The sequence below is a fragment of the Takifugu flavidus genome, chromosome 6 (assembly GCF_003711565.1).
Source record: "Takifugu flavidus isolate HTHZ2018 chromosome 6, ASM371156v2, whole genome shotgun sequence".
Taxonomy (NCBI): Eukaryota; Metazoa; Chordata; class Actinopteri; order Tetraodontiformes; family Tetraodontidae; genus Takifugu; species Takifugu flavidus.
The window spans coordinates 1564149-1591774 of record NC_079525.1 but is presented as its reverse complement, the minus strand read 5'-3'; the positions used below and the strand labels follow the sequence as shown (position 1 = coordinate 1591774).

The 27626-nt window shown below is 45.0% G+C and overlaps 5 protein-coding genes across 8 annotated transcripts; 2 read left to right on the top strand and 3 right to left on the bottom strand.

Moving 5' to 3' along the window:
- The first annotated feature begins 1257 nt into the window (after nucleotides 1-1257).
- Nucleotides 1258-5480, top strand: taf5 (TAF5 RNA polymerase II, TATA box binding protein (TBP)-associated factor). Its single transcript, XM_057034399.1, has 11 exons — nucleotides 1258-1709; nucleotides 2112-2343; nucleotides 2426-2741; nucleotides 2836-2999; nucleotides 3151-3286; nucleotides 3605-3725; nucleotides 3818-3947; nucleotides 4099-4263; nucleotides 4352-4529; nucleotides 4730-4907; nucleotides 4992-5480. Exons 1-11 carry the CDS (start codon nucleotides 1289-1291, stop codon nucleotides 5204-5206), a joined length of 2256 nt encoding a protein of 751 aa, XP_056890379.1. The 5' UTR covers nucleotides 1258-1288; the 3' UTR covers nucleotides 5207-5480.
- atp5md (ATP synthase membrane subunit k) lies at nucleotides 5470-6674 on the bottom strand. The gene is made up of 4 exons (XM_057034410.1): nucleotides 6541-6674; nucleotides 5842-5949; nucleotides 5647-5737; nucleotides 5470-5568 (listed from the first exon to the last, which is right to left on the bottom strand). Exons 2-3 carry the CDS (start codon nucleotides 5926-5928, stop codon nucleotides 5651-5653), a joined length of 174 nt encoding a protein of 57 aa, XP_056890390.1. The 5' UTR covers nucleotides 5929-5949; nucleotides 6541-6674; the 3' UTR covers nucleotides 5470-5568; nucleotides 5647-5650.
- Nucleotides 6675-6764: 90 nt separating this feature from the next.
- Nucleotides 6765-16697, top strand: pdcd11 (programmed cell death 11). 3 transcript variants are annotated; one of them, XM_057034396.1, is made up of 35 exons: nucleotides 6765-7014; nucleotides 7127-7273; nucleotides 7423-7587; nucleotides 7725-7886; nucleotides 7964-8075; nucleotides 8156-8331; nucleotides 8436-8543; nucleotides 8637-8849; nucleotides 8927-9051; nucleotides 9129-9189; nucleotides 9350-9496; nucleotides 9603-9854; nucleotides 9960-10076; nucleotides 10160-10354; nucleotides 10467-10637; nucleotides 10710-10923; nucleotides 11035-11184; nucleotides 11320-11432; nucleotides 11508-11989; nucleotides 12116-12178; nucleotides 12260-12356; nucleotides 12478-12567; nucleotides 13068-13170; nucleotides 13368-13545; nucleotides 13644-13700; nucleotides 13784-13903; nucleotides 13985-14107; nucleotides 14258-14429; nucleotides 14546-14671; nucleotides 14742-14888; nucleotides 14992-15242; nucleotides 15435-15603; nucleotides 15725-15878; nucleotides 16015-16180; nucleotides 16266-16697. In XM_057034396.1, the coding sequence occupies exons 1-35, from the start codon at nucleotides 6913-6915 to the stop codon at nucleotides 16435-16437; spliced, it is 5400 nt and encodes a 1799-aa protein (XP_056890376.1). In that variant the 5' UTR covers nucleotides 6765-6912; the 3' UTR covers nucleotides 16438-16697. The 3 variants fall into 3 exon arrangements, with proteins under 3 accessions (XP_056890376.1, XP_056890375.1, XP_056890374.1); XM_057034395.1 differs by having other exon boundaries at nucleotides 9960-10085; nucleotides 14745-14888; XM_057034394.1 differs by having other exon boundaries at nucleotides 9960-10085.
- A 42-nt stretch (nucleotides 16698-16739) lies between these two features.
- zgc:175214 (uncharacterized protein LOC557610 homolog) lies at nucleotides 16740-22976 on the bottom strand. 2 transcript variants are annotated; one of them, XM_057034407.1, is made up of 8 exons: nucleotides 22730-22976; nucleotides 22247-22646; nucleotides 21710-22092; nucleotides 20047-20200; nucleotides 19732-19774; nucleotides 18702-18743; nucleotides 18009-18091; nucleotides 16740-17595 (listed from the first exon to the last, which is right to left on the bottom strand). In XM_057034407.1, exons 3-8 carry the CDS (start codon nucleotides 21732-21734, stop codon nucleotides 17475-17477), a joined length of 468 nt encoding a protein of 155 aa, XP_056890387.1. In that variant the 5' UTR covers nucleotides 21735-22092; nucleotides 22247-22646; nucleotides 22730-22976; the 3' UTR covers nucleotides 16740-17474. The 2 variants fall into 2 exon arrangements, with proteins under 2 accessions (XP_056890387.1, XP_056890388.1); XM_057034408.1 differs by having other exon boundaries at nucleotides 22247-22640.
- Nucleotides 22977-24479: 1503 nt separating this feature from the next.
- LOC130526655 (calcium homeostasis modulator protein 1) lies at nucleotides 24480-27321 on the bottom strand. Its single transcript, XM_057034404.1, has 3 exons — nucleotides 27028-27321; nucleotides 26093-26681; nucleotides 24480-25390 (listed from the first exon to the last, which is right to left on the bottom strand). Exons 2-3 carry the CDS (start codon nucleotides 26636-26638, stop codon nucleotides 24881-24883), a joined length of 1056 nt encoding a protein of 351 aa, XP_056890384.1. The 5' UTR covers nucleotides 26639-26681; nucleotides 27028-27321; the 3' UTR covers nucleotides 24480-24880.
- Between the last annotated feature and the right edge of the window lie 305 nt (nucleotides 27322-27626).

Below are 27626 nucleotides of genomic sequence, written 5' to 3'. Positions count from 1 at the left end.
TTCTTTTGTCCCAGTCCTTGACATGCACCTCAGCTTGCTAAAGAAACCTGCTGCTTTAGCACATCTGAGCCTGAAGAAAACACCCCATTATAATATGTACAATTACACATTGATTTGACATACTTGTTTGCATTTTTTTATTCTTTCCCCCATTATTTTTTATTCTTGTAATTATGTTTAAGACTCACATCAATGTGACAAATGAAACTAATAGCACGATGACCATTAGTTTCTTTAGTCTATGGACTTTTTAGTTGTGTTGTGATGTTTAGTGGTGACGTCTTCATTTTAATGCTGTAAACATGAATAAAATTTCATTCACAATCACAGCAAGATAAAAACTGAACAGCAGTGAGAGATGTGGATGAGTGGTATGTGATTTCTGTATGTTTTTTTAAATTGACATTTTAAGGACAAGAAGAAGAGAAAAGAAGGGATTTCCCCCTCAAAAACAGTCAGAAATCCAGCCTTAGCAGAAACACAACTGTTTCTGGCTACCTTGTATCAATCTATCAATTATTGTGTGGTACAAAGCATATTTAAACTGATCTTCTATACAAGAGACCTACAAGTGTCAATGAAAGAACACCACACTAAATATTCACTTGATTATGACTGTGCAGGGAAAAATGTATATTTTCAGGTTTTTGGACAATGGCTGGAAAAACCAAGACTCATTACCGTGTATTTATATGTGTATGTATATGTGTATGATGGCAACTGCCTTAATTAAACAGTAGACCTAATAAAAGGGGTGCGTTTTTCCATTAAACTGTATTTTTCATTGATATGGAGACGTCAACAATATGTGGCGAGAAGACGTCATCACTTTGGGAAGAGTAAACTGGACAAGAGGCGCCGCCACCTGGTAAGAACCGGTACTGCCTATATTAGTACAACTAAGCTTGTAATAACCACAGAAAGTTATTTTTTTAAAAGTTATTTTAGAAAGGTCTTGTTCAACATGTTATACTATGAAAAGCTGTGTAATGGAAGATATTGTCGAAATGGTAGTTCACAATTACACAGAGAAGCTATGGTCAGCAGCTACGGATATAAAAAGTAGCTATAGTTATAAAAAGAAAAAAAAAACTTTAGAATTGTCCCTCAGTTGTCCATGAAATGTTTTATTCACCAAGATTTAATTTGAAAACTGTTTTCCTGCGAAGAGGCGGAACTATTGTGAGATGCGGCGTGACGTTAAAAAGGTTGCACCAATCAGGTGACGTGTAGTTCCCCGGTTGGATGTTCCGTTTCTAACGCCGCACATGCGCAGTTCATTTCGAAAATGGCGGCCGTGCAGGGTGGGATTGTCGACACGGTTGACAAAAAAGACATAAAAGCTGAACCATCTGAGGACGGCATTGGCAATAACAACAATAATGGAAACGACAATCGGATGCTATCTCCATCCCCCAGCTCCAGCTCTTCTTCTGGGAACAATAATAACAACAACACCGCGGCAGCAGCCACGGTGGACCAGCAGACGCTGGTGGCGGTCCTGCAGTTCCTCAAAAAGAACAAACTGAACGATTCTGTCGAAATTTTGCGGCGTGAAGCGGGATTACCGGAGGATTCCCTCGATATAAAAGGAAGCGATCCAGGCGCAGGGGGTGCGGGCAGTGCGAACCTCGAAGCCGTGGATGCGGCCACTCTTCTGAACCGAGTGACCGTCTCGGCATCGGCTGCCGCTCAGCCGCAGGTCAAAGGTACTTTAACTTTAACTCCGAACGTGTTTCTACCCACAGAACTACAGCATTTCTACAGTTACATTAACACAGACGAACCTTTCAATGCATGTAAATATAGGAGCAATGTAGTACAATTGATTTAATCCAAATTATTGATTTTTAAAGTGAGGCAAAAATACGCATTTTCCAATTGGTAATGGTATAATATTTGTTGTTTTGCTTAATGTAGTTTTATATTTGGTTTTTGGTCACATTTATCATCTTCTCTGCACTAAGAAAATGCCTGTAATTCTCTTCAAATTTCCTCAGTTGTTAATTTACTTCCTTGGATGCTGTATAACTTTAAAAGTAACCCCCGGAGAGGCGTATTTTTGGGGAAATTAGGTATATGCTTTATATTTCAACATTTTCCCCATTCAGATTCTGCAGGTGAAGACCAGCCGGATGTCAATGTGGTGCTGTCAGCTTACAGCCAACAGGGAGATCCAGCACTCTATCAAGCGTACTACAGCGGCCTGAAGAGGTTTATAGAATCCGTTTTAGACTGCCACAGAGCTGAACTGTCCCAGGTCTTCTACCCGCTGTTTGTACACATGTATCTTGAGCTGGTGTACAACAATCATGAAAATGAGGCAAAGGCATTCTTTCAAAAGTGAGCGCAATATTTAATTTTGGTTCTTCTCTGATTACTGGACTTTGCCTTTCCCTCCTCACACTTTGCTCTCTTTCCCTAGGTTCAGTGGAGACCAGGAGTGCTACTATGGAGATGACCTGCGTGTTCTGTCCAGCCTGACAAAAAAAGAGCACATGAGAGGCAACGAGACCCTGCTGGACTTCCGTACCAGCAAGTTTGTGCTGCGCATTTCCAGAGATTCTTACCAACTGCTGAAGAGGCACCTGCAGGAGCGACAGAACAACCAGATCTGGAACATCATTCAGGAGCACCTGTACATCGACATCTTTGATGGAATGCCACGGAGCAAGAGTCAAATCGACGCCATGTCTGGCAGCCTGGCTGGAGAAGCCAAGCGCGAGGCCAACAAGGCTAAGGTTGGCCAAATACGCCACTGCATGTACACACTTGGCATAAAGAGAAAAGTAGCATTGTGGAGTTTGTGACAGTTTTATTATGTCGTTTGACCAGGTTTATTATGGGCTGCTGAAGGAGCCAGAAATTGAGCTACCTCTAGATGATGAGGATGAGGAGGCAGAGAATGAAGAGGGTAAACCCAAGAAGAAGAAACCCAAGAAGGACAGCATGGGCTCTAAGAGCAAGAAACAAGATCCCAATGCACCAATACAGACCAGGTAAATGTTGCCGTTTTAATAACTTTACTGAGTTCAATGGAAATGGCATAAATAGAAATTATAGTCTGCCATTTAAAGACAGGATCACATTTCACCATTTTACGTTCTTTGGAAGAGATTCCCTTCATTAACAGTATTTTTTGATGACCAGAATACCTCTACCGGAACTAAAGGATTCAGATAAGCTGGACAAAATCATGTACATGAAGGAGGCTACCAAGAGGATCCGTCTGGGGCCAGACGCCCTTCCATCCATTTGTTTTTATTCATTCCTCAATGCATACCAGGTAATAACTCAACCAAACAAAACCAGATAATGTTTATCTCATTACACCTGAAATCAACCGTTGGCATGAAGATCATATTCTCATCCTTTAATTTAAGGCTTTTTCCAGTACAGTAGAGACACTTATTGAAAGCTGTGTTAAGCCTCACACGATTCACCCCGTCACATGTCAGATAGGAGGCCTGTTTCCCCTGTTAGTGTGGCCTCCACCAGTATCCAGTTTTCAGTGCAGCATCGCTGAATTATTCCCACGCCTGCAGAACACCCAAAAACAGCATTTTTAAAAAAATGAAAGAAATCCACTCCTGGGCTGCTGCAGGGTCTGACTGGAGTGGACGTGACGGATGACTCGAGCTTGATTGCGGGGGGCTTTGCTGACTCCACAGTCAGGGTGTGGAGCGTCACCCCGAAAAAGCTCCGCAAGGTCAAGTCTGCAGCAGGTACGACCATCAACAGAGACTCTAACACATCAGCCGTGATCGTCTGATTTCCTGGAACACAATTCAAATGTTCCCCTCGCTTCTGCCCGCAGACTTAAATCTGATTGACAAGGAGTCCGATGACGTGCTGGAGAGGATCATGGATGAGAAGACATCCAGCGAGTCAAAGATTCTCCATGGACACAGTGGCCCAGTGTATGGTGTCAGTTTCAGTCCAGACAGGTAGAACTCCTCTAATCATTTTTCTGCAATGTTTTTTCACTCCAGACAGGAAATGTCTCTTAAAATGTGCAGCTTTGCATGAGAATTATTCATTATATGTGTAAGAATGTTGATGAAGATGGAGTAATTCTGCTTGACCTTTGCCCTTCAGAAATTACTTGTTGTCGAGCTCTGAAGATGGAACAGTTCGGCTGTGGAGTCTCCAAACCTTTACGTGTCTAGTGGGTTACAAAGGCCACAATTATCCCGTCTGGGATGTCAGTTTTTCCCCACACGGATACTACTTTGTCTCAGGGGGACACGACAGAGTGGCCCGGTAAGAAACTGCACCCGTCTGCATGGTCGGTCGCTGTAGCTGTCGAAATAAAGGCTGACTTTATTCCGTGCTGTGCTTTTTATGCCAGCCTGTGGGCAACAGATCACTACCAGCCTCTGCGGATATTTTCGGGTCACCTCGCTGACGTCACATGCACCCGCTTCCACCCCAACTCCAATTACATCGCCACGGGGTCATCCGATCGCACCATCCGGATGTGGGATGTCCTAAATGGCAACTGTGTCCGCATTTTCACCGGGCACAAGGTCAGGATGAGGGAGCTGTAATTCTTGTTACAGTACAATTGATTTGTTTTATTATAGCCGTTCTGTTGTAGTAGCCTTAGATGTTCCTTTATGCACTTATTGTCCGTCCAGATGGACTATTTGTGAGAATAATGTGAGCAGAACGTTGCTCACAGCCTGATTGGCAGCAGGTGTTTACTGTCATATCTCATCTTCCACAGGGGCCGATTCATGCACTGGATTTCTCTCCCAGTGGGAAGTTCTTGGCTTCGGGGGCCACCGATAGCAGAGTGCTCCTGTGGGACATTGGTCACGGACTCATGGTGGGAGAGCTGAAAGGACACACTGATACCGTCTACACCCTGAAGTTCAGTAGAGATGGGGAGATCCTTGCCTCCGGTGTGTGACCATTGTCAAATTCAGTTTGAAATCATTTGCCTCAGTCGTGTCCAATAACGTGCGGATCGCCTCATGTACTTTTAGGTTCCATGGACAACACGGTGCGCCTGTGGGATGCTACGAAAGCATTTGACGATTTGGAGACTGATGATTTCACAGCAGCTACAGGACACATACATTTACAAGACAATTCTCAGGAGCTTATTCTTGGCACATACATGTCTAAATCTACGCCCGTCGTGCACCTCCACTTCACGCGCAGGAACCTGCTGCTAGCAGCCGGTGCCTACAACCCGTGACTCTCTAGAATGGAAAAAAAGTATATATTTTTTGAACAAAACTCCTCAAGCAGCTAAAGATTTACGGTTATAGTGAAAAAATTGTGTTTAACACTGTGAGAAATTAATTAAAATCTCATAGCCACCATCCCTGGTCCCTTTCCTCAGAAGTGCCATTCTTAAATAAGGACCTTTTTTTACCACAAGTAAAAATCTGTTTAGCTTGTGACTGATATGTCTGTATCATAGTCATTAATAATATTGTACACTGTAAATAAAACAAGTTTTTTTTTAATGTTCTGGCAAATGTGTTTATTGACACACAAACAACAAATGGTCATCTTTTATAACAAGCACATCTAGTCGCTTCCATCCACAGACACCTGCAAAGATACAACACGGGTGGCATGAAGTGAAGTTTGACGTGGATTTAAGAACTTTAATTGAGGACGTCGACTCACATGATCACTTTTCTGTGATGGCTTTTTTCTTGGGCTTCAATTTGAAGAACAGGACAACGCCTAGTATGCTTGCATATGTGGCCAAAACACACTGAGGAGAAAAGCACAACCTTGATTGAGTCATACAGTTCAAAAAGCATTTTATGCATAAATAATTGTAGCATTTTATGTTCAGTTGGGTTACAATCAACTCACATTCCTCCTTCCTGTGATTGTGTATGCATTGAAGTACTTGGCTATCCCAGTAAACTGGTGCTGGGTTCCAGCATCATGTCCTCCCATGGTGGATTATTGATGGTCCTACTGCAAGGACAAAGATATTTAATTTCATATTAGTAGCAGAAATCTCTGATTCAATCATAATAAAACCTGGCATTTGAAGGAAGAGAGTTGCATGGCCACAACTATAGGAAGGCACAGGTACACCACGGTAACCTTGAGTTATAGGACCGCTAACCCGTTACAAATAAAAAATATTCTATACGATATGTTGTCTTATAAATTGTTTTGTTGCCGGAAACTACATTTCGACCTGATCCACGCTTGCAGGAACAAGTTTTAAGCAAAACCTACAATAGCACACTTCCACATCACATGCCATTAGTCTCATATTTTGGGACAATCACTTCACAAGAACTTTGTGCTGAAGTGCTAAAATGTATTCCGACGCTTGCCGACACGATACTTGCACCGCCTGCTCGCCGAACTTGCACATTTATTACTACCTTATCGTTAGCTCGCTACGTCAACCTCTTAGCTATTCTACCATTCCGACCAATTCCTGAACAAATAACACACCATTGCAGAGATATTGAAACGGGTGATTGAAAAGCAGGCTGTATAATGTGTAATTCTAAAACTACAATAATGAATCTCACGTTTTGTGGTTCTTACCTTAATCAAACGACCGCTAACTGTGGAAGAGAGGTGTCCTTCAGCAGAGGCCGCAATTTGCTCCGTTCATGCGGAAGTCCCGCCTCCCCTCGGCAAACAGCATCCGGCCACTATTTGTCTAAGCCGGTGTCGCTCAAAGTAGTTTTCAAGACTAAACACTGACAGGCTGAAGGAACTGTCAATCATTTGTCCTTGTTTGTGATTGGGCGAGATACAAACGCCCCCAGGAACTTTTCTTCCGGGTTGTAAACATGGCGTGTTCCTGAGCAGCATGTGGGGTTTTGGGAACGAGAAGCAACACATTTAAAGTACTTTGAGCGTCTTGAATTATACTAAAGCACAGTTTTACGAGATATTTAAAACGGGTATCTCATGGCATCAGTGGAAGAGGATTTCCCTCGTGGAGGGACAGTAGCGAAACCCACCCCGAGTAAAATAGTGGTGCAGCGGACAGATGTGGATAACTTGTTCCAGGTACAGTCCATTTACTTTCTTGTTTAGCTGTTTCTGCAAACAGTCTTTATTTAGAAGAGCAGTTTCCATCCCCTTGCGCATGTTTATCAAGTGACCCTGTTTGTCTTCTCAGTCTAATGAAGAGTCGGAAACGAAAAAAAGGAAGGGGACTTTAAAAGATGATGGAAAGAAGATCAAGAAACCTAAAACAGGCAAAGAAAAAGAGGAAACCCTGACTCTGAACGCATCAGCCAAAACTGTGGAAATCTTGCATATCAAGGTAATACATTTGCCAAGAATACCTATATATTATTAGGAAATAAATACAGCAAGGTGGAAGCCGGTGCAACTAGATTAAACTATTTCTTGCTGGACACAGAAAAATGATGCTGTTACGATTGTGTTACCATATCCCACTTCATTTTGCAGAATGTGAGGGAGGGTATGCTGTTGCTGGGTTGTGTTAAGGACGTAGCAGACTTCGAGGTGACAGTCAGCCTGCCTTGTGGCCTGCAAGGCTTCCTCAGCATCAGAAACATCTCTGACTCGTATACAAAGATGCTTAGTGAGCAGCTGGATTCAGATGATATGGAGGTAAGTCTGAAGAGTCTGTGCTGCTGATTGTGGGCCTATTAGTCAATACAATCACTCTCATCAGATTATTTGATGCATTCGGTTTTGAACGCATTCTTTCAAAAGTGATTTTCTGATTTTCGCAAATGTCCCTGCAGGACATTTGTTCACTGCCAGACCTCCTTTGTCCCGGGATGATAGTGAGGTGTGCAGTTGCCAAATTGGACACGTCCAAAGGAGGTAACCTTAGCATCCAGCTGTCAATCAATCCAAAGCTGGTCAACAAGGCTCTCACTACAAGCTCTCTGAATGCTGGCATGGTAATGAATCATTGAGAAATATGACATTTTTGGTTGATGTGATTGGCACATTTTTCATTCCCTTTTCGAAAACTCAGGTTTTAAGTGGATGCGTGGAAAGTGTGGAGGACCATGGCTACATTGTAGATATAGGCATCAAAGGAACTAACGCCTTCCTGCCTAAGAAAAAGGGACCTAACAATCAGGAAGGTAAGAGAGAATGTTTTAAACTAGTTGTAACGGATGCACCGGCTTCATTTTTCAAGCACAATTCTTTTATTTACGTTCAGATCTGAAAGTGGGTCAGTATGTGACATCTACAGTAGAGGCAGTAAAAAATGAAGGACGGGTGGTCCGTCTTTCTGTCAGCCAGCTAAACAGCAGTCAGGCCTGTATTCGGTCAACTCAGGGATGGAACCTCACCAACCTTCTGCCCGGTCTTCTGGTTAACGCTACAATCAAAAAGGTTAAAAAAAACAATCTTTATTTTAGAACTGCTCTTCACTCCTCATTAATACAGTCGTTTATGTTTGCATGACCAATCTCTGATCTCATGTTTTGATATTGCAGGTGACCAAACATGGACTGAGTGTGTCCTTCTTGTCCTCCTTCACTGGCCAGGTGGACTTTCTCCACATGGAGCCAAAAGAGGCATCAAGCTACAAAGAGGGGGATGAGGTTAAGCTCTTTTTTTTATTATTGTTGAAAAAGCACTTTGTTTTCTTGGTTTGAATTAGAAACTAGCAAGAAATTTTGTTTTGCTCCTGGCAGGTTCGTGCCTGCGTGTTGTACGTGGAGCCGTCCACCCGTCTGGTGGCTCTGAGCCTACACAGCTACCTCCTTCAACCAGGAATCAGGGTTGACCCGTGTCCTCCTGGAGATGACCGCGTTGGAGAGGTGGTGAAGTCCTGCAAGATGACCACAGTTCACCACATGTCTGGAGCCATGCTGGAACTGCCAGACAAAACCATGGCCTTCGCTCACGTGAGTTTAGCAGATGAACAAATGTGTTTAAATAATGTTGTGACACCTTTTTTATGATGACATGTCCATGTTAATAGAAAAACCACCTTAGAGAGCCCAAAGCCCAACTTAATGAAAACAGACTACTGGCCATGCCTGAACACACCTGCAGGATTCTGGATTTTAGCCTGATGGACAACATTTATTTTGTTAGTCTTCGCAAGTATGTAATCTCATTTATATTTGTTATTTATGAGATAAGCTACGCTGACCTAATTCAATGCATTGTTTTGTTTCCAGGAGTGTGATTGACAAGCCTTTCTTTAGATACCATGATCTTCAGGCTGGTCAGGTCGTAGAGGTACCGTAATTCAAAGTCATTCAAATCAAATTTACGGATATACATTTTTGTACTTCATCAACCCTTAAGTTTACAAGTCCAAACCTGACTCTGATTCCTCTCTCTTTCTTGTCTCTTCCTGGTTTTGTGGCCTGTCTCACAATGTGTCTTGCTGTCCCAGGGGACAGTGACAGTCCTGCTGGCTCATGGCATGGTGGTGCATCTGGCCGACCACATCAAGGGCCTGGTACCACGAACGCACCTCTCCGACATCCTCCTAAAAAACCCAGAGAAGAAGTATATGGAGGGCATGAAGGTCAAATGTCGCGTGAGTCCTGTTCTCTGCTTTTAGGGTCAAAAAAGACAAGACCTCTTCCGGATGATTCAACTGATAACGGGATCATTTAACCAGTTGTGTGAATATATTTCTACAGGTGCTGTCAGTAGAGCCGGAGCATAAGAAGCTCTTCCTGACCAGGAAGAAGGCCCTGGTTGAAAGCTCCTTGCCATTGTTCCGCACCATTTCGGATGCTCGCCCCGGCTGCGTATCCCACGGTTATATTGTCTGCATCAAAGACTTTGGCTGCATAGTTCGTTTCTACAATGACGTCAAAGGTCTGGTGCCGCTCAGCGAGCTCAGTTCAGAGCCCATCAGCCAGCCCAAGGATTTCTTTTATATAGGGCAGGTGAGTTGCCTACATTTGGCACAGATACCGGATTGGTTTGAGCCCAATGTTCTTTGTTTAGATTGGAAATAAAATCTAAATTGAGTTCACCGTTTCTGTTGTCAGGTTTTGAAGACTAAAGTTCTTCAATGTGATCGCGAGAAGGCCAAGTTGCTGCTGTCTTTTAAAGGGGTGATGGAGGGGGCTGCAGAGCAAACCGCTGCACCCAAGCTTGACTGCAAGGTGGGGGAGGTAAGATGACGACCACCGTGCTTTCATGCCCCGTTACAATGTTTGACCTAAGCATCTGTGTTTGTGTGACATAGAAGCTGGAAGCTAAGGTCCTGAAAAAGATGCCCAACGGCCTGGAGGTAGCCATTCTCCCTGAAGAAATCCGTGCATATCTTCCCACAATGCATCTTTCTGATCACTTGTCCAACTGCCCGCTGCTGTGGGAATGCTTACAAGAAGGAGACAGCATCTCAAACCTCATCTACATCAATAGGAGTCACCAGAATATCGTATCCTTGGCGTCAGGCTGATCACAGGCCAAATGTTAATGTTTACTTCCTTTGATGTTTTACCAGTTTTATCAGCAGGTCAACGGTTTCCTTAGCTGCTACTCTTTCAAAGACACTGACCAAAAAACCAACCATCAGGTGGTCGCTGGAAGAAGGAGTGGCTGCCAAAGACTTCTCTGAAATTAAAGTTGGAACACAGCTGTTTGGCTGGATCAAGAACATAATGCCTTATGGTGTTTTTGTAGAGTTCCCATACGGCCTTGTTGGCCTTGCACCCAAATCTGTGAGTAAAGGATTTTGTAAAAGGTGTAAATCTCCACTACTACTCTTACATTGATAAACCTCCTCTTCACAGGCCATGGCTGACAGATTCATCAGCGACACCAAAACTATCTACCAGCTGGGCCAGACTGTCATTGCCAAGGTGACCAACCTGGATGAGGAGAAACGGCGTTTCCTGGTCACGCTGAAGATTTCGGAGGTCATATCCCCAGTGGGGGATGTCCTGACCCGACTGATTAATGGGCTTCAGGAGAGGAAAGCCATGACTGAGATGTCGTTAGCAAGAGGTGCAATAACCATAACTTGTTTCAGTAAAATTCTACCTACCCACCCAAGGCATTTAAATCTTCGTTTAGAGGCTGTTTATGGCACCTAACCATTAATGTCTTTACCATCAGATGACAGCGAGCTTCGCCAGCAGCTGGCTGCACTGTCTGTCGGCCAGAGGCTGAAACTGACTGTAAACACAGCAACAGACAACGGTGCCACATTTGTGTCTGACGAGCTGCACGGCGCAACCATACAGGCGTCTAAGCACCACGTCACGGGTATGTTGCGTGTCCTCACAGTCACACACCTGTAGAATAATATGAAACACTGATCAAGTAAACAGTGCGTCTGCTTGTCAAAATGCACGCTGTGTATTCTATGAATTAAACACCACAACATCTCACGTCTTGCAGGTATGAATTTGGTTCCAGGACAGAAAGTTACGGCAGTCATCCTCCATATTGACCTTCTGTCCACATGTGTCCACGTGTCCATCCTATCCAGGCTTTTGGGGAAGAAGAGATCCGTGAGTTTTACAACCGTTACTGTTTTTGATGTATAAATTGGCATCTTCTTTGAGCGCTTTTATTTTTTTAAACAGTTGAATGAAGGATCCAAATACACAGCGACTGTGGAGCACATCAACCAAGACTTTGCTGTCATCTTCCTGGATAATACAGCACATCTGACTGTGATCCAGACCAGCAGCCACCTGAACCACACAGACATCCAGGAGCTGAAGCTGGGGATGAGTTTGACGGTGGAGCTCATAGAAGCCAGCTGTGAGAAGGCACAGGGGCTCCCCCTAGTGGCCTGGGAGCGCAGCGCTCCAAAGCGCCAGAACGTGCCCTCAGCCAGCCAGAAGGGCTATTGCTTTGGCGAAGTCGTGCAGGCTAAAGTGAAGTCAGTGAAGCCGACCCTCATTCAGGTCACCTTAGAGGACGGAAGCACTGGCACTGTGCACGTGTCTGAGGTCATGGATCCCAAAGATTTGTGCCAGGGATTCCTCCCCACATTATCAGTTAAAGTCGGCAGTACGGTAACCGCGAGGGTCATTGGAGGACGGGAGGCCTCCAGTCACAGGTGACTCTTTTTTTTTTTTTAAATAGTCATTCTAATTTTGCTATTTTCATTATTATCCTAATGTACGCAATCACTATTTATTATATTTTCCTTATTCAAAAGCTAATAGGAATTATTTTGTTTCAGATTGTTGCCATTCTCTCATCCAAATTTTAAATACACTATTTTGGACCTCACTCTAATACCCAGGTTAGTGTGTGATGATGTTTAATATGGTGGATATTATCAGAAAAAGCAAGCTGCTGTCACTTAAAATGTTTATATTTGCAGCAAACTGGACAAAAGTGTGGCCCTCAAATCGGTTTCGATTAAAGAACACCTTAACAGCTACAAAGTTGGGGAAGAAATCACATGCTTTGTATCAAAGGTATGATTAAGAAGCAAGAATGTTGTAGCCTGTATAATTATTTCATAATTTCATCTATCTTGGGGGAAGTATTTAAAGCTGCTGTTGACAGATTGTGTGTCTCCTTGTGTGTTTCTGCCAGTTTCACCCTGACAGGAAGGTGTTGGAAGTCACCACTCATCCCGGTGTTACTGGGACGGTTGAGCTGTTGGCCATGGTCACCAATCCAAGAGTAAGATTAAACTGTGTGAACATGCACACTGTATTAACACACCGGAAATCCCATTAAAGTGATGTGCAAATGTAACAAACAACAAAGCTAGTTACAACTATTAAGCAGTGCATTTTTGATTCAATGTCTTCGTCAGCTTCTTCCAGAGAAAAGCTCCACAGTTTGTGTGGATTTACAGCACTTTTGTTACTTTAACTTCAACCTTTATTATGTCGCCATTGGACCGTTTACTGTTTCTTCCTGCAACACACAATTCAGGAAAAAGCATGGGGCAAATTATTTACAAGTCTGTTTTTACTTGGCCTTTTAATGTAGTTAAAACCTGGTACATTGGAGTCTGCACTTGGACACACATTAAAAGAGACCAATCAAGGCGGCGTCTTCCTGCTTTGTCATTGTAAATCAGCAACATGATTTAGACGTGCCGGCGTGTTCGTAAAACTAAAAATCATCCGCCCATCCTGATTGTAAAGTGATGTGTAAATTCTGCTCATTTCCAGAATGCCACCCACCCAGAAAGCGTGTTTAAGGTGGGTCAGGCAGTATATGCCAAAGTGGTGGAAAGGAGCACCAAACCTCAGCGCTTCATCCTGTCGCTCACAGGTGGGAGAAGACTTTGTAGTTTGCTTTTTTTGAAATGTCTGCTGCTGATTTTCTTTCCAATGCTTTGTCCTTCAATCACTCACTGTGGATTCAAAGTCTGAGCCCATCAATGCTACACATTCTGCATATCTGGAGGTGGGTCAAGCCTGAAGAAGTTGTCTCAGTTGACAGTTGCCCTTTCCTTCCTTGTGTTTTAGGTGTAACTAAGCTGGAAAAGGGTGCCGTTACTCTTGGAATGGTGGTAAATATTGACCCTCAAAAAGGCCTTCTGGTCAAACTTCCCTTCGGTGGCATGGGCACTGTTGCTATCACTGACCTGGCTGATGCCTACAGGCCAAACCCCTTAGGTGGATACAGCAAAAATCAGATACTCAGGTTGGTATTTTTAACTTTAATTAAACGATATACGTTCAGCAATTACATTTCTAAACACAGTCTTGATGTATGTTTCAAGAGTGTCTTCTTTGCTTCAGGTTTTTCCTTCTTGGGAATAACAATGGCAAGTGGCAGTTGTCTTTACGTCCATCGAGGTTTGAGACGGCTTCTTGTGTGATAACTTAACACAGTCACAGGATACGCGTCTCTGGTTTTGACCAAAATGTTGCTCTTTTAGGCTGAATGCAGAGGCCAAGACAGTGAAGGACCCGGAAATTTTGTCTGTAGATGAATTAAAGGAAGGCCAGATCATCAGAGGCTACATCAAATCTGTAGAAAAGTGTGGGATCTTCATCAGGTCAGACATTTGTTTTGAACTGTTCAATTCATGTCTTGTTACTTGTGTTTATATGAACTTACAATTATTTTGATTTTTCAGGCTGTCAAGGAGCATCGTGGGAAGAACGGAGCTTCACCACTCCACAAAATACGTCTGCAACAACCACAAGATCCTCTCTGAGCACCTCCCTCCCAGCACGCTGATCACCACCAAGATCCTCAGGTACAAAAGCCCTCTGATTAGAAAACCCAGAAATTGTTAGACTCATGGGAAGAACCTGTCATTTTAAAGACATGTCAGTACTTGTTTGCTGAATCCATTTTCTGTCTTAACATTAGTTTTTGTATTCACCTCCTCTGTTTTTGTCCTCAGTATTGACACGGAGGAGGAGTTGGTGAGTCTCTCTCTGCTTCCCAAGGACACTGGGAAGTCAGATGTGCTTCCAGAGTCTCTCGGTCTGCCCCTCCATCTATTTGAAGAGGAGAAAACGAAATGTGAGGTGCAGAAGAGGAACAACAAGCGCAAGCTCTCTGAAAGTGAACAGGTGACCCACAGTCTTCTTGACGTTCACTCTCGTGTTCTATGTTCAAGCACGGTCAACGCATCGACATTTTCTTTTATTTCCAAATGTGATTAAATGTCTTGCTCGATTGTTTTCAGGTCTCAAAGAAAAAGAAAAAGAAGAAATCAAAGGCGGATGGCAACGACAGTGGAGTAGAGGTGTACTTCAGAGAGGATGATGATGATGAGGATGACGCTAAAAAAACACAGTCCGGATCCATAAAGGTCAGTTTTTTCCTCCACTTGAACTAATTTCATCCTCCAGAATCTGGAAAATAGAATTCATTTCTCCCAGCAGGAGACGCAGAGCTCTGTGGGGCTGTCCAGGCTGCAGGTAGCAGCAGGCTTCTCCTGGGACGTGGGACTGAATTCCCTCAAGCCCCTATCCGCAGTGCAGGAGAGCGAGTCCAGCGACGAAGAGGAACCTGACAAAAGTAACAAGGTGAAGCAGATAGAACCATTGTGTTGAGACACATTTCATCATCTTTGATGCGTTTACTGACTGGTCGATAACCTGGACTTTTTCTGTTTCTACCATCTGTCAGGCCCAGAAGAAGTCTCGCCACGAGCTTGAGCAGGAGAAGAAGGCGGCAGAGAAGGCCCTGATGCAGCGGGAGGCCGAGCTGATGGATCCAGGCCTGCAGCCCGAGGACGCAGCCGCATTTGAGCGTTTGTTGCTCGCGTCCCCCAACAGCTCCCTGCTGTGGCTCCAGTACATGGCCCATCATCTACAGGCCACCCAGATTGAGCAGGCCCGTGCGGTGGCAGAGAGGGCCCTCAAAACCATCTCCTTCAGGTGAGTCGAATCATTCGAGCGACCTAACAAACATGTCTAACAGCATATCTCTTTGAATTGATAAATAGGGGCCACATGATTTCAGTTAAAAATGTTATTTTTACCGATTAAAAAGGATTTTTTATTCAGAATAAGAGCTCATCAGTAGTATCATAGATGATGGAAGATCCTTTTGTCTTATGTTGCTTCCAGAGAAGAGCAGGAAAAGCTAAACGTGTGGGTGGCCCTGTTGAACCTGGAGAACATGTATGGCACCGAGGAGAGCCTAAAGAAGGTGTTTGAGCGGGCACTGCAGTTCTGCGAGCCCATGCCTGTGTACCAGCAGCTGGCCGACATCTACACAAAGTCTGAGAAGATGAAGGTTCGACCTGCTAATTTGATGTCACTGGTTGTTGGGTGTGCACTCCTGGGATTGGTGTATTGGGTTCTGCAGCCACTGATGGCTGCTGATGTGTTGGTTATTTTAATTATCATTCTTGCAGGAGGCAGAGAGCCTGTATAAGACGATGGTGAAGCGCTTCCGTCAGCATAAGGCCGTGTGGCTGAGTTACGGCACGTTCCTTCTTCAGCGGGGTCAAAGTGACGCTGCCAACTCTCTCCTGCAGAGGGCGCTAAAGAGCATGCCTTCAAAAGAAAGTAAGATGGCTCTTCCACGTCAGTGCAGGGAATATTATTGTTGTGGGATTTTGTCTGTTCTTTATTCAGTATTCTGAATGTGCAGTTTCTGGTCAAAGGTTTTAACCCTCCTGTGTCGTCCCGTTCCCATTTTCAGGTGTAGATGTGATCGCAAAGTTTGCTCAGCTGGAGTTCCGGTACGGCGATGCGGAGCGAGGTCGCACCATGTTTGACAAAGTCCTGACAAGCTACCCAAAACGCACAGACCTGTGGTCCGTCTTTATTGATCTTATGATTAAACATGGGTCACAGAAGGATGTCAGGTGAGCCCACGTTGCCTCTCTGTAAATAGCTGCAATACTGGATATCATAAACTAATTTTAAAATATGACCACTTGTATCTTGCAGGGAGCTTTTTGATCGCGTGATCCATTTGAGTGTTTCGGTGAAAAAGATCAAATTCTTCTTCAAGCGCTACCTGGAGTACGAGAAGAAGCACGGCACCCCGCAGAGCGTCCAGGCGGTCAAAGAGAAGGCCGTGGAGTTTGTCGAATCCAAGGGCGTTGAAGCTTCCAAATGATGACCAGATCCACATCTCCAACACATGCGGACGGCTGCCCGTCACTCACAGGCTTTTGTAATTTAGCTTTTTTTAAAAAGATTGTTGTGGACATGACCTTTGACCCATAACGTAGGCTCAACGCCATGTTGTTGCATTACAAACCAGAAGTGGGTTGTAATTACCATATATGACTGATTTAAAAAAGAGTGTCTGTTATCAGTAACAGTTTAAAATACTGTATTTTACAGGAATATATTAAAACGTCTTTTTACAGGGGATTTTGTATTCATGTAGTTGGCCTTCCAATAAACGCAACCCCATTACAATACATTACGTGACATTTTATTTAAAAGCAACAAATACAAAATAACAATATAGAGGGACATGTTTACATTAAATACATACAGGCAAGATGATTTTTCCAAACCAGCCACTTTTGTCTTTTTCTGTTGAAGGAAAGGGCCTGGGACACAATCAGTTATAATGTTTCCTACTTAAATCATTAGGATCTAATCTTGCTGGTCTTGGATTCAGCCAGTGATCGTGACCCTCTACTGACCCCTGGAGCATTTCGCCTACAGAATCGGCAGCACTGGAGACGCATGTGCGATGGAGGGTTTTAGTCCGACTGAGGCGGTTTGTGCTGGCTGTAATGGCAACACCCCTGAGAGATTAGAGGTATCCACACGATACACGGACATCCTGCTCAAAGCTGTTGGCCTCTGGCACTGCTGCGCGACTCACTCAGCGATGGTGGCGGCGATGTACCGCCTTCGTGTTTGGTGATCCGTGCCATGAGGAAGCAGAACTAAGAGCATTTTTAATGAAAACATACTCTCCATCCACCCTGGTTGATGTGACCAAATCATTTTGGTGCTGTCGTCCAAATCCCACAGAGACGTGCCGCCCGACGCTTGCTAATGTGGGCCGCCACATGGGATCTTTATTAACATTTCCTATGAGAAGAGGTTCTTCTTATAGGTCGTTGTCCATCATTCCTAGTGTGTTTAGTTTGTGGTTTCTGTAGAAGATGTACAGATGTACAGCCAGTAGCCTCACACCTCCTCTGGGTCCATCAGACCCTCGGCACCCTGGGGAGCGTCTGTGTGGAGTCGAAGGATAGGTTTGTTGCACATGGGACACACGCTGCGGATTTCCAGCCACTTAAGCAGGCACCTGATGGGAGTGGTGGTGGACATGGAGTCAGTGAACTTTTGAGATTACATTAACATGTACAGCTGCCTCACAAAGAGCATTTTTGTTACAATAGTTGTGCAGAGCTACGACTCGCTAAAATTAACATGGTGTCAAATGGTTTCCAGATTCCGCATCACCCATATTTGCACGTTTATGGCCTTGATTTTGCTGTTATTATAGCTGGCAATTCTGATTGGCTGGAATTCTTTAAGCGTGAAACATGAATGGTTCTAAGTCTGGTGTGGGTGCGTCTTCACTGTGGACCCCAACAATAATAATTCATTAGGTAATTATTGTAAATTTAAATCTTTCAGTGGCAACATAGACTTGAGGCCAGTATGACACTTGCATATTATAGGTGCTACAAAGAAAACAGACTGTTTTAAACTTACTTCTTGTGAAATGCATGCGAGCACGGACAAACTCCCAGCTCGTCTCTGGTTCGGAATTCCTCCAGACACACGGCGCAGGTTTGCTGCAAGGACACATTTGCAGTTAATGCGTGCGGGTCCTTTTACATTTCACTAACAAAGTGAGGGCAGTTTTGCTGGTCCTCACAACTTCAAAAGACTGTTTGACTGTTTGGATGTGGCCTCAGCATTAAGGTTAGGATTTGACGTTTAGTGGTGATGGCAAGGTAAAAGGGCTGGAGAAGGTATTTCAGCAATGAAAGTCCTCACAAAGACTGTTGTGTGTGTATGAGTGTGTGTCCATGGTGTGAAGTAGTTTCAGCACACTTCCCCAGCAGTCCACCATTTTGGAATAACATAATGGAAATAAATGTTTTATTACTAGGTCTCCTTTTAGGTTCAAATTATTGGTGCTTTGAAAAAGCTGTTTTAGCAATAAAAGAAAAAATCCTGTATCACTGGGGACACAAATTCCATTAGTGGCCATGTTACAGTGACATGTCAAATGACTTCATTTCAGATACACAACCACCTTTCCATTGTGTCTGACAGCAGAAATTGGATGATTTGACCGACCAAACCCTCCCAGTTGGTTACGGGACAATCAGAGCCGGCCCGCTGGCCTTTGTGCTGTGCATGATTGAGCAGGAATGGTGTGTAAAAGCAGACACTTACTCCAAGGAGGCTGAGTTTCTTGCTCGCTCCCTTCAGCACCACCTGGGAGTTGGACAAGAAGAAGACATGAAGCTTGTCAGTAGCTATCTTGGCAGACATGCTGGACATAAACACAATTCTAATCTTGTACAAGTAGATAAAGGTGGAGCCGAGCTGTGTTTCACTGTGTCACAGTCGTGGGGGGGGGGGGGGTCGCCCACATCAGTGACACTGACATCATGTTACTGAACAAAGAAGAGGTGAGAGGAAGGGGCTCTCGGGTCTGTCGCATTACTGCACCGCCTGAGGGTTGCTCAACAGTGTGAGAGCATCTTGGGACCTGACCTTTGGGTTTTAGCGGCCTCGTGGGCAAATCCCACCAACTGACTTCAGACAGAAGCAAAGATCGAGAAGATTGTGTTCCCATTCTCCGTATGTGGCTGTTTTTCCTACAAAAGCGACAATTTTAGATGCGGCGCTGATTAGACCGCCTGACAGATCTGTTGAGGAGATGCTGTGGTGCTCCACGTATGCGTCTGCCTGTCAGTAGCTGCAGCACGTATGAAACGACAGCTACAGTCGTGCATGTTTAATATGAAAGACGGCATTACTGGCTGGTCTTGTAGTGTTTATAGAGAGGGTGATGGGAGACACACCCCAATGTGGGCTCTAAATAGAGAACCAGAGAACCTTAACACACAGAATTTGTATTTAGACCATTTTAACCTTGCTGGAGGCTCTCTTATGGTTCATTGTGTTAGTGGGGCCTCGTGAGTAAATCTGACCACAGGCGGCCCTGGTTGCAGTGTTGGGTCAACCTTCACAGAACCTGAAAACGATGTCAGCGGCCTTGCATCACGCCCGTAGCCACCGGGCTAATGGTTTTGAATGAGAGCGCAGGTGATGGCACATGGAGGCAAGGTCATCTGTAAAGGCTGGTGTCAGGTTTCACAGTTGACTGTAACAGTGCGAAATACTATAGTAGTATTTATAACCTGACTCTGAAGCTGGTGTTACATGTTCACCCAGAGCGACATCTGCGCCGACATACCTCGTTATAGCTGAACTGCTCCCGCGTTCCTTGTTGCTTCAACCTGCAAAAGGCAGACGGACAGCGTCTGTACTGCTGGAATGACTGCCGAGGTAGGAGCGGTAAAAATGACGCGCTATGCTTCGCTGCCTGACTTGATACTGTCTGCACAGGTTCTCAGAATGTCCGACTGCTTATTGGCATGTGACAAACAAGAAAACAAACCCAACAACTTGTCAGTTAAAAGTTTTACACGTTGCAAAAGCACCGGTGACGATATCGGATAGTAAACGCAAAGATGTTTGGAGCAGCGTGCTCCGGCTTCTCTTCACCTACCTGAAAAGGTAACAGCAGAAGATGAGGCTGAGCATGAACACAAAGAGGCCGATGCCCAGCACAATGACATACACATTGAGCGGAAGGTGATAGATGTCAGACGTCATGCTGCAGTAGTGTTCCGAGCGCCAAGAAGGTGAAGCACACAGGCATCCTAGCAGGAAGAATTGGCAGAATGCAGCGTTAGCCATCACTTCTCGGAGCTGTTTGCCAGATAAACCGCTCCCTGTATAATTTCATACATCTTGCATCCATTCTTAAGGGTTAACCTCGGATTCTTTTTTTTTTATTTGGATGAGCCTGTGTTTTATTTCCAGTTCTTTTAAACAGCATTCTTGTCAAATTAGAGGCCCACTGAAACCAAGTTGTGGTTTTATTGTTTCCAGTACTACGACCAAATCTGCAAAATTCTTCTAGAGCAACTCCAGATTGTAAACTTAGAAACTTAAGTTGGTGGAAAAATATATGTAACAATTCAGGAGACAGATTCTCTTGATCAGTGTATATACTGCTGAACTGAACACACATACACACACACACACACACACACACACACACACACACACAAAGACATTTCTATCTTTGCAGAGACTTTCATAGACGTACTACACTACACACCTCCCCACTCAAACTTTAACCATCCTAACTCCATAACCCCTTACCATAACTTTAACCAAAACCCAATTCTAACTTTAAACTCACGTCTTAACCATTGAAACAGTCCTTTGAAGTTGTGGGGCCCAGCAAAATGACCCGAATTTGCCAGTAAAATGAGAATTTTGGTTCTTAATATGTTCCAAATGTGAGCGCGCACACAAATAGACGCACATAACTACTGGCTGTTTTGTTTGGATGTGTGTCCAGGGGGATGTGACTGGTGCTGTGTTGGCAACTGAAGAGCTCATAGGACTCAACGTTAATTGGTTGTAAATAAGACAAACATGGTGGACAGACAGCACTTCTGCCAAACTGCCATCTGTTCACCAGACTCCACCAGCGCGCGTGTGTGTGTGTGTGGGTGTGAATGCATCGGGGGATGGAACAGTGGGCTGGTCGGTCTGTCTGCATGTATTCAGTGTGTGTGCCTGCATGTGTGTGTGTCCGGTGGCACGGAGTGGGGGTGTATATTAAATTGGATGCACTCTGGGGACTGAAAGACCATTTGGTAAGACAAAAGCAGAGGAAGCCCCACTTCCACGAACCACCCGCGTCCCTATTAATTTGCAGCTGGGATGCTCTTTGCCAGCCCCCAAATGTCCATGTGTCTCCCTTTCAAGGGAATGAATGAGTGCAGCTTGCACCCTGCAGGGGGTCCTGGGGTTGGACAAGTTAAAATGGCTGGGGGGTTGGGGGATTTACAGAGATTTAGTGTCGGGAAGACCCAGGGAAGCATAATAGGAAGCGCGGCTTTACCTAGACCTGGTAACCTAGACTGCAGCATCACGAGGCCGTCACAAAGCAGGAACACATCGAAAGAGGTTTTAGGGTTAGAATGTTTTAACTGTCAAACAAACGTGACCTTGAATGGGGCATCTTAGCAGAGGCCCCTCCTACTGGTTTCCTATATCACAAGTACACGCCAGCAGTCCGGGGCTAAACACTTTGTTAATAAGTTAATAAGTTAAGCAGGCTCCTGTTTATCGTAGAGAAATGATTAGCTTACCGTTACACCATTGGAATAGTTGCATGAAATTTCACTCCCGGGTCAGCGGCAGTGAATTCAAACCCTGTCAGGAAGAGGCTGGAGAGGAGCCAAGAGTAAGGGTTAGAGCTGGATTCAGACAGCGAGGCCTTCCGCGGCAGCTGGATCACCCTTTTGTTTGGTCGTGTTGCACCCTCTGAGAGCAACCATTAAGGTTTTTTCCAGATTTTCTCCACAAATCCTTGGGAGGTGTACTTTTGTTGTGTCAGCAGTCCATGCTGCCCAGCATTCCCAAATCTGGATTAACCACCCTGTGCAAGGATTGAGAGATTTGGAACTGGGTCTGGACCAGGACTGGTGGCTTCATGTGCTCGTGAATCCCAAAGAGAATGATGTCATCACAACTGAGAGAGAGAAAGACAAAGAAATCTTGATGAGAAGACGTGGTTGTATATTAGAGGTGACATGTGTCATTCAAGAGCTGTTATTCAGAAAAAAAACCCACTCAATTTTACTAAGTCAGAAATAACAGGCTGCTTGGCAACGGGAAATACTCACATTTACAGCAGGATGGGGCCTCTTTCTCAACACCTCACAAAATTCGTTGATGGCCACCGTCAAAACTGACAGTCCTGGACCACCAAAGGTAATCGTCTGGCATCAGTGCTTCCTTTTTCCTCACAAAGCAGCTTCTTCTAACAGAGGATTGTCACAAGTCTCATCCAGCTCGCCTCCCCTCTGTTGTCTCCTCTCCCAGACCCCTGATCTCGCTGTGGGTATTCCTCCTCAGGGTGAACAGCAAGGATGTATTTCCCTCCGAAGCCCAAACAAAGTGGAGATGGCTCCATGCAGTTGACAACAAGTCCTGTCGCTGGGTTTGGTAGTTTGTTGCTGAGTGTGTGTTAGTGTGAGTGTGTGTGCGTTGGGGGGATCCTACTCTCCCTCTAACCATCTGCTCCTTCAATTGAGAAAAAAAAAATCAGAGACAAAGGCAGTGTGTGCGCAGGAGTGTCCGCATATATTGCATGTAACCTGTCCCACCTTCAGCTGGCTTTGTGATGACGGGCTTCCCTGCTTCCTCTTCCATTCCTTCCTGGTGCTCAGAGAGAAGCTGCAGTTTTGCTTTTTCCCTTCCTCCCTTGCTCTGCTCTGCCTTGGGTTTGTAAACAGATCTCTGCTCATGTGACCAGCCGTTTTGCCTCGCAACTCTCCTCTCCATCAGCCCTCCTTCGCTGCCCAAGTCCTCCAATCCACAGACAGAAGGACGGCAGAATGAGCCAGGCGCCGGCGAATGGGGCGCCTGCTAGCATGCTCGTCTGAGTGTGTGTCTGTGCGAGTGTGTGAGGGAGGGAGGGAGAGAGGGAGACAAGAGAAACATTTGCAGCAAAGTCAAGGGAGGTCTTGGTCGGTAGCATGCGCAACACTGATGTCCTGACAACCAAAACAGAGCCGTCTGTGTGAAGTGGAGGTCAGAAAAGGAGCCTCCTGCACCCTGTCCTCCATTCACTGTATTTTTAGAGCTGAGGCTGTTTTCTCCTTACGTTTGATTTGACTCATCTAAATATAAATGCCGTGTCCCTCGCTCCGAGGAAGTGTGAGGCAGGTAGATGGGAAAAGGAGTGTTTGTGTGTGTCTGTCCGTGTGTTTGTGTCTGAGAGGGGGACAAAGAGATCCGAAGAAAGAACTGACATGAAAGGAAATCTGACTAATGGAAAATGTGGTAGAGCAAAAGAGAAAATGGCCCAGACTCCCCCCACCACCCCCTCACACACACACACACACACACACACACACACACACACACACACACACACACACACACACACACACAGCAGCAGCAGCCCGTTCAGTGAGGGAGAGAACAGCTGCTGGGCTAGTGTGAGGGGGTGACACGGTCAAGGGGAGTGCTGCCCCACCAGGGGGGGAGGGAGGGGGAGTTGGAGAGGCTTCAGTGGGACCCGTGCCATACTCATTTACCCCCCCTCCCACGTTGTAGTGATGTCACCGCTGCTGAATACTGAGGAAAAGCTGGTTCGCCCGAGTAAACACTCCCTTTAATGCCCCGTGTGTGGAGGGTCTCAGGAGCTAACATGCTAACATAACAGCTAACATGCTAACAAGATAGCATCTCTGTGTTTTATTGGAATTGTGATAACAGCTCGGGCTGGTGTCCATCTATTGCGATCTGTTCTGCTTCACAATCAAATGGTGCCATTTTCCGAACGAGGTCTCCACAGTCGCCTAACTCTGTGCCTGATACTCCTTTCCTGGGAAATATCCGTCAGTGGATACTTGCAAATACCTCGATATAGATATCTTATTTTTCCAGTGCTGATTTGTTGACACGCAATTCCTTTCACTTCCATGGACAAAACTGAGCACCGAGATAGAAAAAGAGGAATGCAAATGCCGACCTTGTTTTCCAAATGACATGCAAATTTCTTTGGCTGCCAAAACCTTTTGTTTTTACATAAATCATATTCTAAGATTGTGAGCCCGAATCTGCCTGTAAAGTGCAAATGCTAAGAGGAAGCTCAGGAGGCAGATATCAAACCCATTAAAGGCGGCAATTGAAGATGTCTGGCCACGCTGACTGTGGGTTGGTGGCTCAGATCCACTAGCAACCCAAATGTATCAGTTTCAGATGACCTGGGAAACCGATAGCACCGGTATCCAACAGCCTGGGCCCCGGACCCCGCGACTGTTACTTTATCTCATTGTGCGTAAGTGGTAGTTGGAGCATAATTGTAAACTGTATCATGTGTTGGAGCACTGTAAATTCAGTTTACGACAGCTAGCATAACTGTGTTTAATGGATGCAAATATAACTTTGTTTTGGTTAAAAAAACAAGTCATAATAAGTCACTTAAAAAAACACAGCAGGTATTTTTGGTTTCCTCTTCTGGGTGCCTCACATTATCATTAAGAGCTCGTTTCCATGGTCCCGTAACATCTCTTCCATGTCATAAATACATTAAAACTAATCAACACATGGTACCATTACACTGGGACGATCAAATAAGCTTCTTTTGTGTGAATGTCACAATTATTTAACATTGCGCTGTCCTTGCAATGGACTGATGGTGATTGGATGTTGCACGTCCAGACATGCCAACAAGTTAGAAAATCTCAAGTTATCTTTGTGTTTCACCCCTGAAACTCTTGAATGACGGGAGCTGTGTCTTGATCTCTTCAGACTTTACTATAATACACTGCCCATTCCCTTTTCTCCGTACCATGGGTGTGTCCATTCACGGGCCCATTCACGGCACCGTTGATCTCTCCGTTCACCTTGCCATTCTTTCCAACGTCCATTTGGTCCTTTCTCAGAGCCAGAGCCGGCTTACAGGAGTGCCAGTTCCATAAAACCTTATTCATATCATCCTGGGCCCTGATGCCGAGGAGCTTTTCCTCATCGCTCCTCTTGTGGTCGTCTTCGTCGTCGCTCTCGTCCTTACCGGAGCGATTGTGATGGAAGCTGCGCATCTCCCCGCTGATGTTCTCGAAGTACTGGTGGATGCACACCTTGGCAAAACTCTTGGCGTGCTCCTTGCAGGTCTCATCAAACATCTTGCGCTCGATGTCGATGTAGTGAGACCAGTATTTGGTCTTGAGGAAGGCGGCTTGTGTGAAGCAGGGTCGAATGGCACGGATCAGGAAGGCGGCGAAAGTCATCAGGAGCAGAAACGTCCATCCACAGGCCTGTAAAATATAAACATATAGAGCAGATATATTGTGTTCCTTAAAAATGAGAAGCAGTTGTAAATCTTAATAACGCTGAAATTGCCTCTGCAACTGTGATTGAAACAGGATCTCGGAGCTTCTTGTCAGCTTCACAGCTCATTAAAAAACCCCAGAACACCAACAGACCTTTCAGAGACCTTAGTTTTAAGGCTGTGTAATTGCCCTTCGGCTGATCAAAGATCCAAATAAGTGTGTGGGTGTTCCTGGATGTGTTGAAATAGGTCCCAGTACCATGAATAATACATTTGTGAGCTTATCTTTTCCTCTAATAAGATGGGGTGGAGGGTGGGTGGGGGGGATCAGCTTTAAATGCAAAGCTGGAGCCGGATGGGGAAATATAACTCAACAGAACATTTAGATTTGCTTTGTCATCATATTTTCTAAGATGAAAACTGCCTTTTGAAAGTATCCCAGCGTTGGATCGCGCTGATCAATCCCTGCACGGTTCTGAGATTTCAAAAATACTGAAAACATAGAGCGTAAAAGCAACTTTGTGGACAGGATCTTGATCAGACTATAGCTGTACGTCCCACGTGATGGTGTTGCTGAGGGTTTGGCAACCTTGTTGGCAACCTAAAACCTCCCACCCACGACCTGGTATGAAACTACCATGTAAATCACATCGATCAGCCTCTCACCATTACGGGAAATTCAAATTACCTGTGAAATACACTTGATGTACTGTGATGCTGCCACTCTTATTTCCTGGTTCACAATGAGATCTTTGCAAGGTATCTTTGCCAGCAGCCTGATCCTCTCCGTCTCTGACATTTCCTTCCAGAGAGTGGCGTTCCCGAACCTGTCGATATCCAGGTTGATGCTAAAAGCACAGACGAAGCTCTTCCCGTCCATCAGAGTGACTGAGACCCAAACGGCCGGAGCTATTAAGGACCTCTGCGTGATAGAACAAAACATGTAGCGGAGGACAGACGTGTCCTTTGTCCGTTTCCCCATGGGCCTGTGCCACTCTTCCGCCAGCACTGACACGTTGTTGTTTAGTACAAACCCCAACATAAAGAACCATATAGGTGGAATAATAAGCAGTCCGATCCCATAGGAGTAGTTATATTCTGGCATACAGGGACAGCTAAACTCAAAGGCCGAGTACATCTGTGCGCTAGCCAGAGCCATAATACCACAAATCCCATTCATAAAAGATTCCTGGTTGGACTGGAGGAACTGGAACATCATCCGAAACTTATCCATGTTGGGTGATTGTGGAGGATATGCAGGCGAGAGGGAATTTAACCTGTGAAAAGAACACAGTGGATCATTTTTTTATGTAAGGCAGAGAGAAATTGGGCAAACTGTTTAAAAAGTTCAGTAAGGACCATCTCCTGCTTGACTTTCTAATCACATCCCCTAGAAAATGTAATTAAATATAACATTAATCACTGTCAAATGATGATTTATTCTTTACAAAATCCAGCAGTCACGTTAGATGTGATAGTGACACTGAATAGGTAATAAGCAAACAGGCATGAATAGACAGTCAGACAGACAGACAGACAGACAGAGAGACAGACAGGCAGACAGGCAGGCAGACAGAGAGAGAGACAGGCAGACAGACCCTATAGTCAAGCTGTCAGACTTACCTATTTTCTTAATAGTGGGGAATAAAAGTGAAAATCAGAGAAGGATGAGGTCCAGAGTAGATGAGGCGCAGTTCTCGGTGGCATTATCAGCCATTGTTGCTCCTCCACCTGACTGAAGGGTGATTCTGGAGCTCTGCGCTGATGTTCAGACCTGACCACGCCGTCTGTCATCACGCCCCTCCCTTCACTTTTGTTCAGCGTGACACAACAGAAGGTTTTCGGGCCGTCGCGTTCTGAGAAGCAAACGCAGCGGCGCTCACTCACGCCTTCCTGACATTCCTAATAACATCTAACCATTGACAAGTTCTCCTCTGGTCTGAACCTTTGTGATCAAGCGTTCTTCCCTCTGTAGCCACACCTCTGTGGACATGCAAAAGTAACCTCAAGCTAGTCAAACGTGTGCGGCATTGGCTGCAAAATTTGGTTGTTGCCTAAGAGGTGAAGGGTGAAGCTATTTCCATCCCATAAAGTTGGACAAATAATGCAGAGCAGCCCTCACATGTATTAATGATAATTTAATCTTAGAACAGAGCAAAGAGAGTGTTTGTACACCACTGTAACCAGTCTACAAAAGAGGCAGAGCTCGACAAACCAGTTAG

Bases quoted from the DNA above. Each gene is read 5' to 3' on its own strand.
- taf5 (XM_057034399.1), top strand. From the start codon at position 1,289: ATGGCGGCCGTGCAGGGTGGGATTGTCGACACGGTTGACAAAAAAGAC. The intron at 3,000-3,150 runs GTAAATGTTGCC...TTTGATGACCAG, and splicing joins AATGCACCAATACAGACCAG to AATACCTCTACCGGAACTAA. The intron at 3,948-4,098 runs GTAGAACTCCTC...TTTGCCCTTCAG, and splicing joins GTCAGTTTCAGTCCAGACAG to AAATTACTTGTTGTCGAGCT.
- atp5md (XM_057034410.1), bottom strand. From the start codon at position 5,928: ATGGGAGGACATGATGCTGGAACCCAGCACCAGTTTACTGGGATAGCC. The intron at 5,738-5,841 runs GTGAGTTGATTG...TTTTCTCCTCAG, and splicing joins CAATCACAGGAAGGAGGAAT to TGTGTTTTGGCCACATATGC.
- pdcd11 (XM_057034394.1), top strand. From the start codon at position 6,913: ATGGCATCAGTGGAAGAGGATTTCCCTCGTGGAGGGACAGTAGCGAAA. The intron at 7,887-7,963 runs GTAATGAATCAT...TCGAAAACTCAG, and splicing joins GCTCTCTGAATGCTGGCATG to GTTTTAAGTGGATGCGTGGA. The intron at 10,355-10,466 runs GTATCCTTGGCG...ACTCTTTCAAAG, and splicing joins ATAGGAGTCACCAGAATATC to ACACTGACCAAAAAACCAAC.
- zgc:175214 (XM_057034407.1), bottom strand. From the start codon at position 21,734: ATGCAACTATTCCAATGGTGTAACG. The intron at 20,201-21,709 runs GTAAGCTAATCA...TCTTCCTGCTAG, and splicing joins ACTATTCCAATGGTGTAACG to GATGCCTGTGTGCTTCACCT. The intron at 17,596-18,008 runs GTAAGTTTAAAA...CACTCCCATCAG, and splicing joins TCGCATGCATTTCACAAGAA to GTGCCTGCTTAAGTGGCTGG.
- LOC130526655 (XM_057034404.1), bottom strand. From the start codon at position 26,638: ATGGATAAGTTTCGGATGATGTTCCAGTTCCTCCAGTCCAACCAGGAA. The intron at 25,391-26,092 runs GTAATTTGAATT...TATATTTTACAG, and splicing joins ACATCAAGTGTATTTCACAG to GCCTGTGGATGGACGTTTCT.